Below are 17418 nucleotides of genomic sequence, written 5' to 3'. Positions count from 1 at the left end.
GTTTGGCCTTCCTGTATTCACAAGTCTGCAGTATAAATAAAGCTATATTTTCCTTTAAAGAATGGGAAAGTATTAAAATGGCAAATAAACAGTGAGGAGAAACATTGCAGTGGTTATTTGTCTTCGTCATTCCACCTTTTCCTTTTAATTGTTTTTCTTTTTGCAGATATCATAAGAATTAATGTTCTACCAGGGAGCACTGTTGTTGGACATCCTAGACTTATATCTTATTTCTTCCTATAAACATCACAAATATTGTTATCCATTTATATTTCTGCAGCAAGACACTTATGTTATTCCACCAGGTTTATATTTAAAAAATGCTATATGCAGCTACTCCAAATAGCAATAGCACTTAAACTTATACACCGCTTTACAGTGCTTTACAGCCCTCTCTAAGTGGTTTACAGAGTCAGCATATTGCCCCCAACAATTGGGTCCTCATTTTACCCACCTCGGGAAGATGGAAGGCCGAGTCAACCTTGAGCCTGGTGGGATTTGAACTGCCAAATTGTAGGCAGCTGGCTACAGAAGTTGCTTGCAGTACTACACTCTGACCACTGCACCACAGAGGCTCATAAATATTGGATATGTGATGACATTTTTCTTTCTTTAGTGGGAACATACACACTACCAGTTAGCACCATCCACAATAAGGCTTTTCTACAAATATGAGATCATTTTTAAATGTTCAAATGTTTCAAAATGTTAATTTGAAATGAATGCAAATATGGTTTACAGATGTGCTTTTTTTTTACTCAAATTGAGTGGTTGAAAGCAAACATAAGGAATTAATTGATGGTAAATGTCACCATATGTAGTATTTAACCATTGCTTATGAGAGAGATGCTTCTTTTTAAAATAATGGCAATCGGAATTACAAAATAGCATATAATCTGAGTATTTTCTTGTTTGGAAAATCAAAGGATTTGTTGTTGCTTATTTCATTTATGATATTCTATTCAAGCCAATTTTTGACAATGCAGAGCTTACTTCTCTACTCAAGATTAAATTTATACAATTATTGTTATCTAAGGATAGGAAAATACAGAATCACCATCACATATATACACATTCTCAGCAAGAGATATCGAGAAAGAATTTTAAAATAACCATTCCCAATGAACAAGAAAATGACAATGAGGCATTTTTAATTCATGGCTTCTCTGGTTTCTCTAGCTGTAAATCAATCACTTTGACATTGCCTATGTCTTGGTAGGTAGCTTGTAAACCCCTGGAGATGTCCTCATACATTGAGCAATCATCCAGATTCAGTCCCTAAAAGGAAAAGACAAAGAGTTCATTATTCTGAAAGTCATGTACTGAGCAACTTAAGGCTAAAATCCTAAGCGATTTTGGATTACTGAGCATGGACTGCAAATACACACAACAATAAAAGTAACACCAAGTAGAAGTTAATATCTTTCCAATTGGAAAAATGCCTTCCATTGATGAATATCAGGATCCCTCTTGTGCCCCCTCCCTCTCTAGCACCATCATAGCTACGCTGTCTGTATTCTTGCACTATAGTTTAGAGTACTGTAGATCAGGGGTCCCCAACCGCCGGTCCGCGGACCGGTACCGGGCCGCGGAACAAGCCTTACCGGGCCGCTGGTTGCTGGGCGCCGCCATCTTTTTTTTTGGAAAGCTCACCGGAAGCGCTGTTTCGTCATAAAAGATGGCGGCGCCAGCGCTTCGGTGAGCTTTTCGGGTAGAAAGCCATTTCTACCGAAAAAGCTCACCAGAAGCGCTGAGCGCCGCCATCTTTATGACGAACAGCGCTCCGTGACGCCACCGAAGCGCTGTTTCGTCATAAAAGATGGCGGCGCCCAGTTGACGCTGGTACCGGTCGCGGCGCCCAGCTGATGTCGGAACCGGGCCGCGGCGTCGAAAAGGTTGGGGATCCCTGCTGTAGATGATAGCAGAATAGGTCTCCCAACAGAAATCTCTGTTTTCATTGTTACATATCCCATTGTTTCATCTCCCTTGCTTCTGCAATATACCAATAAATCATTCCATTGACTTACTTCATACAGATTTTCCTCTTCACCAGCTTTCTTCTTGGCCTGCAAGAGGCGCTCATTTTCCCATCTCTTCTGCAAACAAGACAAGAAGAGGCTAGGATTCACTAAAAAGTCAACTAATATTATGCTTTAAGTTCTATATTTAACTTCAGCTTTGGTGAAATTAGTATTAAATGTTTTAATACTGTACTTATGTATTGTACTATACACAAATAAAAACATAGTCAATAGAGGATTCTTAAGGGCAAACTAAGTGCCTTACTTTCATGTTTTTTATCCAGTCTATTAGATGTACATCAGAGGTGGTATTCAGCAGGTTCTGACCGGTTCTGGAGAACCAGTAGCAGAAATTTTGAGTAGTTCAGAGAACCGACAAATACCACCTCTGATTGGAGATTTTTCCCCTGCCACGCCCACCAAGCCACGCCCACAGAACCGGTAATAAAGAAAATTGAATCCCACCGCTGATGTACATGCTCTGAATCCACTTAATCAGGGATTGTCACCTAGCAGTTTAGTTTGCCTCCCCCATCTAGAAAAAGATACTGCCCTAGATTAAATTCTGAAACATTCTGCTCATGTTTCAGAAAGCCTCAAAGACCAGGCTGTGCCCAGGCATGGGGGTCAGGAGAGCAATAGATCCCACATGTTCTGTATGGCTTCTTCAGCCATATGGATTTTATACCTACATAGATATATTATTTTTGAACCTTTGTTAGCTGCCCAGAATAATGGTAAGATAGGAAGGTATATAAAAGGATTTAAGTAAATGAATTTAACCAGGAAAAACTTCATGTGCAGATAGTAAACCGCAACAGATGTTTGAATAGGCCTTGTCACATAGCTGAGTAAATGCAACTGTCGGATATAATGAAGAGCTTGGATGCAGAGCTTCATGTTGGACTATAAACTGGAAGAATTTTTTAAAAATTCATTTCATTCCATATTTACTATAAAGGCAGGATTTATGCTATTGTGGAGCTGTTCTAAGCATACTGTAGGTAGGTCCACTGAATTTCACATAGAAATGGGTACGTAACAAATATTTGACAGTTAATAAGTCATGGATTTAAAACAAAGGATACAGCTTGTTTGTTTATGCTAAGAGTGGGCCTAATTTTTCACCCCCCTGATGAAAAAACTGTCTGAGACGCACATATGATGCTTTGCGTTAAATGAAAAAAAAAATAGATATATGCAATACTGGGAATATTCTACTAAAAGCAGGCATCAATATAATTTTAGTTTGAAAAACCAGCTATACATTCCTCCTAATGTGTACAACTAACAACTTGCTTAGGTGATAATCTGTGCCACAGGAACAATTACTTAGATTACTGCCAATTGGATCTGATGTAATGCCCATATTGTGAAAAAAATGTTGAAGAGAAATTCAAACTATAGTTCCAAGAATAATAATCTCCTAATGATACTTTTGAAACCAGCTGATCTTTCCATTACTGTAAACTGTCTGCTAATGCCTCTGTGAGGAAGCAGGACATTCTTTAACATGGTGATCAAAAGCAGAACAAGATCTGGTGACTGGAAACTATGCACAAACAGATTCAGAATGGGTGATACTATATATGCATGTATGGAAATGATACGTGAAGGGAAAAAACAGCTCACCTTGAACAGCAGAAAAAGGCTAGGACCAATGGCACAGATAAGCAGAAGGAATCCCTCCACAGTGATAATCTTGTTTTTAATGGATTCACTCATATTCAGGAAGGAGACGGGACGAGGTCCTAGAAGACAGCCAAAAATGGACAATTGATTTGGAAGCCTCATAACATTCCTGGTCTTCCTATTATACCACCCACTTGGAATTCTCTATTTCAATATTATCTACGCTGCCAACTCATCTTGCTACGTAGATGTCATAGATACATTTATTAATTCTCAGAGGTCCTTTTGTCAAATAGCAATTTTTGCAAATTGGCAAACACATTGACAAAAGAAGACTGTCACGGGTCAATTTTAAATCCCACAGTTGGATTTGCACAACATTCTCAGCCAGTTTTAATCCTGGTTTAATCCATTAGGTGGGCGACTTATTTCATGTAATTACTGGCCATTTAGTAACTGTTGGGTTTATTTTATCATACAAACCTAGAATGTGGGTTAGTTCAGTAATCAGTTAAAGCGTGTTAGTTAAACATAGCCAGCTTATGGGGGTTATTTGCTTGGAACAATCTCCATTTTATTGAGCAGAAGATTATATGCATTGATGTATGTATTTAAGTCTCATATATTTCCCAACCAACTAACCAACCCAACCAGGCAGCATTATCTAACTCAAATGTCCATGGAACCATAGAGTTCTTCTATGCCAAACCAGCTGTCTGGATTTATCCTACGTAGACATCTCTTCCTCCATCAGGTTTTGCAGACATTTCCTGACCATTTCAAAACTTCAAATTAACATGTGGGGGCTGGAGGTGCATCGTATCACAGACAAACAGCATTTTCAAAAAGGAAATGAAAGTTCCAATTCACAGTGTATTGTGATGGAGCATATTAAAAAAGAAGACTGGCTTAGTGTAATTTTGAGCCAGACAAAAGGACAAAACAGCTATGCTGGGATCTAAATTTTGTGGAAGGGCATGCAATAAAAAAGGAACCCTTTAATATCTAGAACTCACCCCAATTCCCCTTCTCTGAATTGATTACATTAGCTACTATTATTTCACAAGTACATGTTTTTGTAAAAAAATTAATTCTAGAGACCTGTAGACATTTTAGAACAGAATAGAATAACAGAGTTGGAAGGGACCTTGGAGTCTTCTAGTCCAACCCCCTGCCTAGGCAGGAAACCCTACACCACTTCAGACAAATGGTTATCCAACATCTTTTTTAAAACTTCCAGTATTGGAGCATTTACAACTTCTGGAGGCAAGCAGTTCCATTGGTTAATTGTTCTCACTGTCAGGAAATTTCTCCTTAGTTCTAGGTTGCTTCTCTCCTTGATTAGTTTCCACCTGTTGCTTCTTGTCCTGCCTTCAGGTGCTTTGGAGAATAGCTTGACTCCCTCTTCTTTGGGGCAGCCCCTGAGATATTGGAAGACTGCTATCATGTCTCCCCTAGTCTTTCTTTTCATCAGACTAAGCACACCCAGTTCCTGCAACCCGTCTTCATATGTTTTAGCCTCCAGTCCCCTAATTATCTTTGTTGCTCTTCTCTGCACTCTTTCTAGAGTCTCAACATTTCTCTTACATTGTGGCAACTGGATGCAGCATTCCAAGTGTGGCCTTACCAAGGCCTTATAAGTGGCATTAACACTTCACGTGATCTTGATTCTATCCTTCTGTTTATGCAGCCTAGAACTGTGTTGGCTTTTTTGGCAGCTGCTGCACACTCTTGGCTCATATTTAAATGGTTGTCCACTAGGACTCCAAGATCCCTCTCACAATTACTACTATTGAGCCAGGTGCCACATATACTGTACCTGTGCAATTGATTTTTCTTGCCTCAATGTAGAACCTTACTTTTTTCACCCTTGAATTTCATTTTGTTAGATAGCGCCCAATGTTCAAGTCTGTCAAGATCCTTCTGTATCTTAAGCCTATCTTCTGGAGTGTTGGCTATTCCTGCCAGCTTGGTGTCATCTACAAATTTGATGAGTTCCCCATCTATCCCCTTGTCCAAGTAATTGATGAAGATGTTGAAGAGCACTGGGCCTAAAACAGACTTCCCTCCATGTAAATGCATTGAGGACTACACGTTGGGTGCGGTTGGTCAGCCAGTTACGAATCCATCTGGGGGTGATGTTGTCTAACCCACATTTTTCTACTTTATTTAGTAATAGGTTATGGTCTACTTTATCAAATGCCTTACTGAAGTCCAAGTAAATTATTATCGACAGCATTCCTCAGCATTTTCCTGCCAAGTGAAGAGGAATTTGATAAGAAAACCAGAAGCATAGATATTATTAGCTAATTTTAATTACTTGGCAAGTCATCAGCATTGATCCAGTGTTTCTTTCATGCCCACAATAGAAAGCACTACAATAGTTAACAATAATCTGTATTTAGACTGCAATAATTTGCATAAGGGAATTTTTTTTCATTCATACACCTTCAGAGAATGATATGATTTCTCTTCCCAACCCTTTTTTTCCTGCAGGATTTCTTGTTTCAGTAGATGAAATCCTCTATTTGCATTTGGACCTTATCGACCATTACTAACTTGCTTATTAATTGTATTTTAGCTCTATGCTTTTAATTCTTCCAACAGACTATTTCTACATATTTCCACTAAAGATTCTGTTTCCAAAAAAATAGAATAAATGGAAGATGTCTTTGCAACTAATTCAACGACTTTTAAAATAATCCCAGAGCTGAAATACTGTAACTTTGTGTGTGTGTGTGTGTGTGTGTGTGTGTGTGTGAGAGAGAGAGAGAGAGAGAGAGAGAGAGAGAGAGAGTGCATGCACACTACCCTCACTCACAATTCAATAGGTGACTCTGAGCCAGTCAATCTCTTTTAAGCCAATGTGTTCGGAATTCGGAATTCAATCTGTAGCTTCCACTTTGATTTCCAGTAAAAGGATAACTTTGCTCTAACCCATGGAGTCTGAGTATTTCTTTCTTGGATCTTGAAGGGAGCACACACTGACATTATTCCGAATCTAAGGAATTGGCGCGCAGATCACATATACAAAGGGATGGAATTGTTCCCACCCCCCAAAGTCCAAATGACTCTTCCAATTAAAAGTTCTTAATATGATCATGTGGGCATCTTCAGGTGGTGATGAGGCCTCTGTCTGTTGACCTTGACATATTTTGATAAAACTTCGCAGCTGCGCAAAAGGGGATAGAAGCTAGCAAGGAAATGGAAAGTTAAAGACAAGAATTCACCCACAGCAAAGGAATGCAAAAGACCTCCAGCTCTCTTCCCCTCCAAGTTCCCCCTCCCTCCATTGCAAATGACAGCCGAAAGAAATAGCATAGCATAGCAGCAGAGAAGGTATAGTAGATAGGATGCAGAAGATATCTTGAGGCTGACGCTCACAGAGTTGAAAAACATACCAAATAAAAATACTAAATCTATAAGCACCCTGTACACTTCATAACCTGGAGGATGGAATTGCCTTGAGCTCTTAGAGGAAAGGTGTTATTTAAATCTAATGTTATTTAAATCAGTCCTCAGGACTTCCTGAATACCATTGGCTAACCCAGTCTTCCCCAACCCCTGGTCCATGGACCGGCACTGCTGTTTGAATGCCAGAAATGGGGCCACACAAACAAATGTAGCCCCATCCACAAGATGCAGGCAACACACCAAACCATGCCCCCTCTGGTCCACGGGAAAAAACTGTCTCCACGGAACCAGTCCCTGGTTTCCAAAAGGTTGGGAGGACACAGGGCCAACCTGAACCTGGTTTTTTATGTTGAGGTCTAACTTAGCTCTCTACCCTGTTTCCCCGAAAACAAAACCCTGTCTTATATTTTTGCCACTCAAAAAAGGCACCAGGTCTTATTTTGGGGGGATGTCATCCACGACTAACCTTACTTGTGCGTGTCGTCCCTGGCCTCCTTTTCGCTGTCAGAGGCCTTCTGGAACTTCTGCAGCCGGCAAGGCTTTCCTGAAGGTCTCTGCAGCCGATAACAGAGCTCTGGATCGATCCAAAGCTTTCTTATCAGCTCCAGAGGCCTTCAGGAAAGCCTTACCAGCCTTGCCGGCAAGGCAGGTGTCGGGGTGTGCGGGGTCTGGCTACCACTGTTTGAAGGTAAGTAGTAGGGCAGCTCCAACCTCCCATCCCCACCCTAGCTTAATTTTTACCCGTCCACTCTGGAGTGGGTGGGATCTTAATTAGGGCTTATATTGGGCGCACGTGTAAAAATCAAGCTAGGGCTTACTTTCAGGGTAGGTTGTATTTTGGGGAAAACAGGGTAAAAAAGTCTATAACACTGAGAAAGGTGGAAGGAAAATAAAAATAAAATGGAACAACTAGTAGCAAGCTGTATGTACTATTAGTATAAGGGTATTTAGCCAGTATTTAACCGTTCAATCCTTAGCAGTGTAAGGTTTATACTCACTCCTGACCCACAGAAATGTCCCACACGATTGGCCGTGACCACTGGAAACAACCACAATGCAGTAGTACATCCCGGTGTCGTTCTTTTGGGTTGAATGAAAGGTGAGCTTTGACCAGCCCTGAAGGACATTTTCAGAGATGAAGTGGTTTCCAGTATTGGAGATGTCAGAATTGCTGCTACAATTTGGGGAGCAAGTTTTTTTCCAGAAAACCACGGCTTCTGGTAGGGCATCAAAATGACACTCCAGAGTGGCAGATTTCCCTTCCAAAATGATTCGAGAAGTATCTACGGGTTTCACGACGGGAAGCTGGGAATGACGTTGCATCACCGGCTGGGAATTCTGACAGGTTGGATCCGTTGGCGTAGGCTCGGTTGTTAAAATGTATTCTTTGGGCTTTGCGGGGTTTTGATCTGTGCTCTTGATTTCCTCTGTTATTGGAATGATTTCAGTGGTATCGTTAGTTTGGTTGTCACAAATATAACCTGCAAAAAGAAGGAGGAGGAAAAAAATTAACCAAATTTATCTAGCCGCCCATCTTATCAAAGGTGACTCTGAGCATGGATAAAAGAGAAGATATGAAAACAGCTATTATAAATATAAAGAACATTGTAATCAATATCCTAAGATCCCAACATACAAACTATAAGGGAAAATAGACTTTAAAAAATGCCAACAACGGGCCCTCTAGACAGGTTTCTGGTTCCACAGGAGCCTCAGTCCTGATTACATAAAAATATTGGTGTACAAAACGGATTCTCTATTTACATTATCCCTGTTGTGGCCTGCCAATGGCCAACAGAGCTGGCAGCAGACTCGGACAGTGAGGAGGTTGGGGAGGAACATGGGCCAGTCCTGGAGTCTGGGGAAGTGCTCTGCGTCGTAGGCAGAGATAGGGCCAGGGCCGTCCGACAGCTGCCTTCTGAGTTGGAGATCAGTAGGGCAGAAGAATAGCTGGAGCCTGTTCCCAATGTGCACTTGCGCAGAGCTGCCAGGAGAAGGAACAAGGGTCGACTCGGGAATAAAGGCACAGATGAATGGTGAATGGCCCCTCCCATAGGGAATAAAGAGGAGCAAAAGGGCAGTGGTGTTTGCAGGAGACAATTAGTTCATTTAATTAAGGTGAAGATTTGTTCATGACTCCTTGCCAAGTATTTTCTGGTGCAGCAGTTGCGCTTGGAAGCTATCAGCCTGGCAACTCTCCAAGCCTGATAAGGGTTGTAAAGACTGTTGAAAGACTTGTTTGCCGGGACTTTGCTGGATGCGAATGATAGGAATTCACATTAGCCTAATAAAAAGAGGTTTTGTCGGACGAGGGGTCTGTGTCATGCCCTTGTTGGAATCTGATTCTGAGGAGGAGACTGAGCAGCTGACAGGGAGTGGGAGTGTGGCTCCATTGGCTGTGGAAGAAACTGGGGAAGGGCAATGTCCAGCTGGGCAGAGCAGGGGAGAGGTAGAGCAAGGCAGAAGGAATTCAGAAGAAGACCCAGGCCCATCCCCTCTTCATCCTAGGGCATTCAAGGGAGGAACGGAGAAGAGAGGAATGTGAGCTGCATGGCTTATGGGGGAGGAAATGGCCCTGATTCCCTTCATTAGCTGCAGCTGGGAACACAGTATTTAAAAAGGGAGGTTGCCCACAGCAAATTTTTGAAAGCAAATCGTGAGTTATCTGGTATTGTCAAGGCTTATCTGGGTTCCTAGCGTCTTCCCAACTGTGTGTGTTTTGCTGGCCTTTCAAGTCTGCAATTCCTTCTCCTGCCATGTCAAGTTAATTACTGCAGCTTGGTTTGTTGGGATTTTTAGTTACAGTTTGTATGTACCTTGTTGTCGGACTGAATTTCCTCCACTTATAGACTGTTCTTGGGAGAGTTTTTTCTCCAGCCAAACGTAACCTGGACATTGGGGGCCAAGTTGGAGCTAATAAAGGGACTCTTCTTACTTATGTGACTGTGTTGCCTTTGTGCCACACCCCAGGTCATCACAGTGTGCTTCATGAGTTTGTGAAGCCTAGGTCAGAACAATCCCTGCCTAGAAGGATGGTTTGAACATACATGAGAACATATTACTTTCACAAATGAAGGCAAATATATGTGTCCCAGGATAATATAGCAGGATCCAGTCTGGGTCGGGACCAGAAGTTTAGTCTTCCAAGCTTTCGAATTCATGCTGGAATATCTCTCAGTGATTGGCCCAAATTGGATCCTGCAACATATCCTTTTGTTTCTGGGAGAGTGAATGTTGGATGAACTAATTCTAACTTAACTATATACTGTATGCAGTTTCATGTATTAAAGAACGATTAGTTATAAAAATTGGCTGATTTCTCACGTACTTAGCCCTAGTTTCTTGAATCAAATACAGTTGGCTGTGTTTTACCCAATACAGTAAAGCACAACTAAGGTGTACAAACTTTATATAAACAGAGGCATAGAATCAAAATCATGTGATGTATTTCCAGCAGTACCGCTTTATAAATCCTTAGTAAGACCACACCTGGAATACTGTATTCAGTTTTGGTCATCGCATTACAAAAATGATGCTGAGACTTTAGAAAAAGTGCAGAGAAGAGCAACAAAGATGATTAAAGGCTTGGAGACCAAAACATATGAAGGACGGTTGCAGGAACTGGACATGAGTCTAGAGAAAAGAAGGATTAGGGGTGACGTGATAGCAGTATTTCAGTATTTGAGGGGCTGCCACAAAGAAGAGGAAGGGGTCAATCTATTCTCCAAAGTACCTGAAGGCAGGACAAGAAGCAATGGAAGGAAATTAATCCAGGAGAGATGCAACCTGAAATTAAGGAGAAACTTAACAGTGAGGACAATTAATCAGTGGAACGACTTGCCTTCAGAAGTTGTGGGTGCTTCATCCCTGGAGGTTTTTAAGAAGAGACTGGACAGTCTGAAATGGTATAGGATTTCCTGCTTAAACTGGGGGCTGGACTAAAAGACCTCCAAGGTCCCATCCATTTCAGATAACAGATAATCAAAAATGAAGGGGGGGGGGAAAGGTCATATTTCCCAATATATCTTGCAATCTTTCCAATAACAAACCCTCCCCAAAGGGCCTTCCCTGCTGGTAAAGCCGCTGAACCACATCTCCATGACTGAATGGCGCCCCTGGTCATATCCCCCAGGGGCTGCTGGTGGTTTTAGTTCCCTTTTCCTGCCTCTGTTGACAGGAAACAGAAGACCACTTTTTATAAGGCGGAAAGTTCATGGCCCACCCTTGCAGGTAGACAGAAAGTCTTGCAGAGTTAGCTGGAACCAGATCTGAGAAGTTTTCCGAGGAACTGTAATCTCTAAAAAGTTTGTCCCAAAAGTGCTTTTTCAAAAGCTTCTTGGATGAGAAGCGAAACACCTTCAAGGAAAAACCAAGAAAGTCCAGTTACTTTTTGAAAAAAAACACCTTTTGGGGACAACCCTGACCTGGATGACTGAGACTCTCCATAGATATCTAAAAAGTTAGGACTATAGAGAAGTACAGAGATAGCCCTGAAAAAGGAATTCAACAACCGTTATACAGAAACCCAGCGTTGCCAGGATAGACAGGAGAGGGTGAGGAAGAGACTCAAGATTGCTCTGGCTTGGTTTTCTTTAGTATAAGATAGGAAAGAGAGAACATCTCTGCAGGCTTTCAAAAAAATTTATCACACCCTCTGGCAATAGAGTCCTAATGGTTCATGCAGTATCTTTGCCAGAGTTGGCCTATCTTGGGGTGGGACTGACAGGGCTTTAGTGAAAATTAATTAATTCTATTTTTATCCTGCCTTTATTACTCGATAAGTAATTAATGGTAGCAAACATACGCAATCCTCCTTCCTCCTCCTATTTTTCCCACCACAACAAACCTGGTTTCAGTTGAAAGAGAGTGATTGACCCAAAGTCACTCAATCAACTTTCATGCCTAAGGCAGGACTAGAATTCACCACCTCCTAGAAATTGATCCAAAGACATCCATCCAGGTTTCCTACCTAAGGTTGATTCCTGGTTTCTAGATTAGTATCTTATCCACTATACCAAACTGGCTCTATTGCTTTAGAGCAGTGTTTTTCAACTTCAATAACTTCAAGATGTGTGGACTTCAATTCCCAAAATTCCCTAGCCAGCTGGAGAATTCTGGGATTTGAAGTCCACACATCTTAAAGTAGCTGAAGACTGTTTTAGAGAAAGTCTTAAGAAAAGAGATTATGGAAATATCTGAAAGTAGTTTTCATTAACCCAATTGAATGACTGAAGGCTGCGCTATAAGATTAAACATACTTATTCAGGATGCAGTAAACACCCTTTTAAACTCAGTGATGTATTCAATAAATATATACTTTGGATCAATATAGACATCAATTTCCTTTTCCAAAGTTTTAATCAAACAGTCCTAAATCTGCACAGATACTTCGCTTATCTGACATTGAGTCCAAAATCTACTCAATCAGATTCAATTTGATCATGATGCCAAATAAGTGAACCCTAAGGAAATGTACTTGTTATATTGAGGGGTGAACAGTGAATGATTTCTTCAATGGGGATTGCATTGAGGATCCTGCGTATTCTTAAAATAATACACATAAAAGCGTGAATAAAAAAAGAAAAAGTGTTCACATTGTATTAAGCCACGGTATGTTTGTTTGTTTTTGACTTAGCATTGTGTCTGGAGGTTAGAGCAAACCATGGCTTATTTTGACAAGAAACAACTCCAATTCATTTGCTGATTTATTGATGGCACTGTAATTAAGTATGTGCAAATAACAATTCATTATGCATTTTCTTGATGTTCCTGGTTGATTTCAGGACACTATTCAAGACTCTATCTAAGCAATAGTTGTGCAATATAAAAAGTATATGAAGACATAGGAAAGCTACCCAAAAACTGGCTCAACAAACAATGATTGCAAGTTGAAACTCTATTTTGTTTTTACCCTGTTCAGTATGATTTGTTTCAAACCAGGCGTGTATTGTATATATTCAGTAGATATTTTACAGTATCCATTTTATTATGTTGTATTAATTTTAACTTCTATTCTTACCTACTAAGGATACAATTCTCTATCCCAGGGGTGTCTCCAAACTTGGCAACTTTGTGGATTTCAAGACTTGTGGATTTCAAAGATGGCTGGAGAATTCTGGGAGTTGAAGTCCACAAGTCTTAAAGTTGCCAAGTTTGGAGACTTCTGCTCTATCCATTTATATGGGTACAGACACCTATTCTTTAAGATTTATTTTATGTAGATTTGTGAAAACCCAAATAATTTTTTTTATTAAAAAAAAAAGATTTATTTTATAAAAGCATATATATATGGTTCCCTCAGGCTAACTGGGGCATTTTGAGAGTTGAAATTCACACATCTGAAAGCTGCCAAAGTTGAGAAACAAAAGATTCAGTCTCGCACTATTTACATACCACAGATTGTTTCCAAAAAAACCAATCTGTGCATCAACAGAGGGATAGCATCAAGATCACGAGAAGTATTAGCACCTCTTTATAAAGCCTTAGTAAGACCACGCTTAGAATGCTGCGTCCAGTTTTGGTCACCATATGATAAAAAGATGTTGAAACAGCACAGAAAAACAACAAAGATGATCAGGGGGCTGGAGGCTAAAACATATAAAGGACGGTTGCAGGAACTGGGTATGTCTAGCCTAGTGAAAAGAAGGACTAGAAGTGACATGATAGCAGTCTTCCAATATCTCAGGGGCTGCCCCAAAGAAGAGGGAGTCAAGCTATTCTCCAAAGCACCAGAAAGCAAGACAAGAAGCAATGGATGGAAACTAATCAAGGAGAGAATCAATCCAGAACTAAGGAGACATTTCCTAACAGTGAAAACAATGAACCAGTGGAACAGTTCGCCTCCAGAAGTTGTGGATGCTCCAATACTTAAGTTTTTAAAGAAGAGATTGTCAACTATTTGTCTGGAATTGTATAGGGTCTCCTGCTTGACCGGGGGGTGGGGGGGACTAGAAGACCTCCAAGGTCCCTTCCAACTCTGTTCTGCTAATTATAGGAAATGTCCTTTTTTCCCCCCTTCCAACTTTTTCTCTTTCATTCCCTATCAGAACAAGGCTTGCAGCCCTGCCAGTTAAAATTGGTCTGTCCTGAATCTTCTTGGAATGCCTGTTCCAAATTCACACTTCCTAGCCGACCATCAAGAAAGTGCAGGGGTGAAAAGGCTGGCGCATGGAAAACCTGATTTCTAATCCTGTCTTAGTTAGGCTTGGGAGTCTTTCGGCTAATCTCTTTCTCAAGAAGGAAATAACGGCCAACCCAAGAAAACCAGCAGAGACTCATCCATGTCACCATCGGGAATCAAGGTCACAACAGCCTACCCCCACACACACCCCTCCCAAGCTTCTCCCATTTATAAAACCGATGAACTTCTGGGTTTCGTCTTTGAACCTAGAGCAGGGCAGTCAAACTGGGGCCAGATCCAGTCCACGGGGCATTTAGATCTGGCCTACGGGGTCGCCCTGCAAACAACAAAAGGACCAGCCTGCGGTGCTTCTGCCAGCCAAAACGGAGCTCTGTTTTCGCTGGTAGAGGGTTGGCAGGAGGCGGTAACAGCTGAAAACGGAGCTCGGGAGCCTGTTTTCCTTGGCAGAGCGCTTGGGCACCCCCGACATGAGGGATATCAAGCTGGCCAGGCCCACCCTGGCCAGGCCTATCCTGGCCCTCCTGAGGTCAAACACAACCCTGAAGTGTCCCTTAATAAAATTGAGTTTGACACCCCTGATCTAGAGCCATAGGGATGGTGGTAAACAGGTTGGGCAACTGCAACTATCTATGCTCTAGGTCCGGGGTGTCCAACCTTGGCAACTTTAAGACTTGTGGACTTCAACTTCCAGAATTCCTCAGCCTGCTTTGCCAAGGTTGGAGACCCCTGTTCTGTAGGAAGGAATTCTGGGAGTTGAAGTCCACAAGCCTTAAAGTTGCCAAGGTTGGAGACCCCCTGACCTAGAGTATAGTTGCTCAACCTGTTTACTACCATCCCCATGGCTCCTCGGCCTTTAAAGACAAGTGAATACAAAACAAGCCGCTTTCTGTGGAAATCATGAAGAAAGGGTTTTAACTCCTTAGACTTTGCTACCCATGTTTTCACAGCCACCAGTCCTTAAGTTACAGCCGCTCAGACTTACCTGAAAGGGCTGCCAGGAGAAGCAGAGACCACAGATGCTGTCGGCCAACATCCATCCTGTTAAACTATCCCAGAGAGACAATTGTCCGCAGCATCTATGCCGCAGTCACTGTTGGACTTCACGCTTGTTTTAGTTGTGCATTTTTTCCCCTTTTCCTGTTTCAAGTAGATTTCAGGCGATGCGCCTGGGTGCTCCCTTGCTCCACCCAGAGAAGTTGGCCTGTTTTTGGTTTTTGTTTCTGATGCACTGAAGCTTCAATTTGAGGTCAGGTTGACTGTCTTCGGCTTCTGCAGAAGGAACATGTGATGACCCGGGGCGTGGCACAAAGGCAACCCACTCAGATAATCAGTAGGAGTCCCTTTATTAGCTCCAACTTTGCCCCCAATGTCCTGGTTACCTTCTGGGCTGGAGAAAAACTCTCCCAGGAACAGCCTTTGGCTGCAGAGAATCGAGTCCAAAACGTGGTCAACAAAAACTGTAACTTAAAGTCCAATCAAGGCAAGATGAGGTTATTAGTCCGGCAGGGCAGGAGAAGGAATTCCAGACGTGAAGGAACGGCCGTAATTCAACCCAGTTGGGAGGATGCCAGTAAGGCAGATAACCAAATTGAACACAAGAAAAACTCATGTTTGTTCCCAGCAGATGCCACACTCAGCTTGCATCTCTCTTCCCAGGTGTCCCTAATGAAGGGAATCAGGGCCCTTTCCTCCCCCGTAAGCCACACAACCTGTGTTGCTCTCTTCTCCGTTCCTCCCTGTGTGCCCTAGGATGAAGAGGGGATGGGCCTGGGTCTTCCTCTGAACTCCCTCTCCCTTGCTCTACCTCTCCCCTGCTCTGCCCAGCTGGACTTTGCCTTTCCCCAGTTTCCACCACAGTCAACGGAGCCTCACTCCCGCTCCCTGTCAGCTGTTCGTCTTCCTCCTCTGATTCAGACTCCGACAGGGGCATGACAGGACAGACAGAAGTTTGTCCTTAGGACATTTCACAGCTAAAAGCAAGAATGTCTATTTACAAAGTTCTCTGCCAGCTGTTACCAGCCTGCCAGATGGGAACATACAGGTAGATGTTGATCTACAACCATTCGTTTAGTGATTGTTTGAAGTTACCATGCCACCGAAAAAAGTCCTTGCACTTATGACCATTGCAGCATTCCCAAGGCCACATGATCAAAGTTCAGGTAACCAGCATGGATTTATGATGGTTGAAGCATCCCAGGGTCATGTGATCATCATTTGCGATCTTCCCAGCTTCTGACAAACAAAGCCCAACGGGGGGAGGGGGTGGAGAGAGCCAGATTTGCTTAACAATAGTGTGATTCACTTAACAATGGGTGATTTACTTAACAACTGAGGCAAAAATGTTGTTACATTGGACTTAACAACCATTGTGCTTAGCAACAGACATTCTGGGATCCAATCTGGTTGTAAATCAATGACTACCTACAGTGAATTCGGGAACATTTGGGAACCTGGAAGGGTGGATGGAATGAACGAGATTTGACGTTGAGTCTTCTTGGAAGAGCAAAGGACTTGGAATCTTGTGGATCTGAAGAGTTTCTTTTGTGTCGAAGCAATGGCTCTCCACTTTGGGGAAGAGCATCTGATATAACAGGAACACTGTGATATTGCAACTGAGCAAGGTGGAGATCATGATTTTCTGCCAGATTGCCAGAGTACAATCTTAGAAGATACTTGAGACCATCAGAATGGCCCACTGTCTAACAAGCCTTGCGCCAAAGGAGAAAATAATTCAATTATTTTCTCTTATGCTTATAGGGTTTCCAGTGGTTGGAGCTACTGGAGTCAGTTGGCTGGCTTGTTAATGAAATGTCTTAATTGACAAGAGGGGTTCCTTCTGCTTGGCATGTTTTTCTCGCTATGTGCATGCATACCTCCAGACTAGACTGTTGTTTCTCTGTGTTATATAACATATGTGGGTATATGCATAACTTTGTATTTATTTACCCCGTTTCCCCAAAAAGTATGTATAGCTTGCTATTAGTCGTTCCATTTTATTTTTATTTTCCTTCTACCTTTCTCAGTGTTATAGACTTTTTTTACCGTTTCCCCAAAAATATGACCTACCCTGAAAGTAAGTCCTAGCTTGATTTTTACACGTGCGCCCAATATAAGCCCTACCCCACAAAATAAGCCCTAATTAAGATCCCGCCCACTCTAGAGTCGACGGGTAAAAATTAAGCTAGATGGGGATGGAGGGGTGGAGCTGCC

At 42.0% G+C, this 17418-nt stretch overlaps 1 protein-coding gene across 3 annotated transcripts in view; it reads right to left on the bottom strand.

Moving 5' to 3' along the window:
- Positions 1–734: 734 nt before the first annotated feature.
- Positions 735–17418, bottom strand: part of CD79A (CD79a molecule) — a 23287-nt gene continuing 6603 nt past the window's right edge. For 2 of the 3 annotated variants that reach the window (XM_087971118.1, XM_087971117.1), the window contains exons 3-6: positions 8066–8548; positions 3654–3772; positions 2028–2096; positions 735–1278 (exon numbers count right to left, since the gene is read on the bottom strand). In XM_087971118.1, the coding sequence (XP_087827244.1) occupies positions 1156–1278; positions 2028–2096; positions 3654–3772; positions 8066–8548 (794 nt within the window). In that variant the 3' untranslated portion in view covers positions 735–1155. Of the gene's footprint in view, positions 1279–2027; positions 2097–3653; positions 3773–8065; positions 8549–15190; positions 15759–17418 lie in introns of those variants that run through there. The other variant, XM_026681424.2, reaches the window with a different exon arrangement.

Source organism: Notechis scutatus, chromosome 8, assembly GCF_049901735.1.
Source record: "Notechis scutatus isolate UNSWTSFEM ecotype Mainland chromosome 8, rNotScu1.2, whole genome shotgun sequence".
In the NCBI taxonomy this organism is placed as follows: domain Eukaryota; kingdom Metazoa; phylum Chordata; class Lepidosauria; order Squamata; family Elapidae; genus Notechis; species Notechis scutatus.
This window is presented reverse-complemented; position numbering and strand designations above follow the sequence as displayed.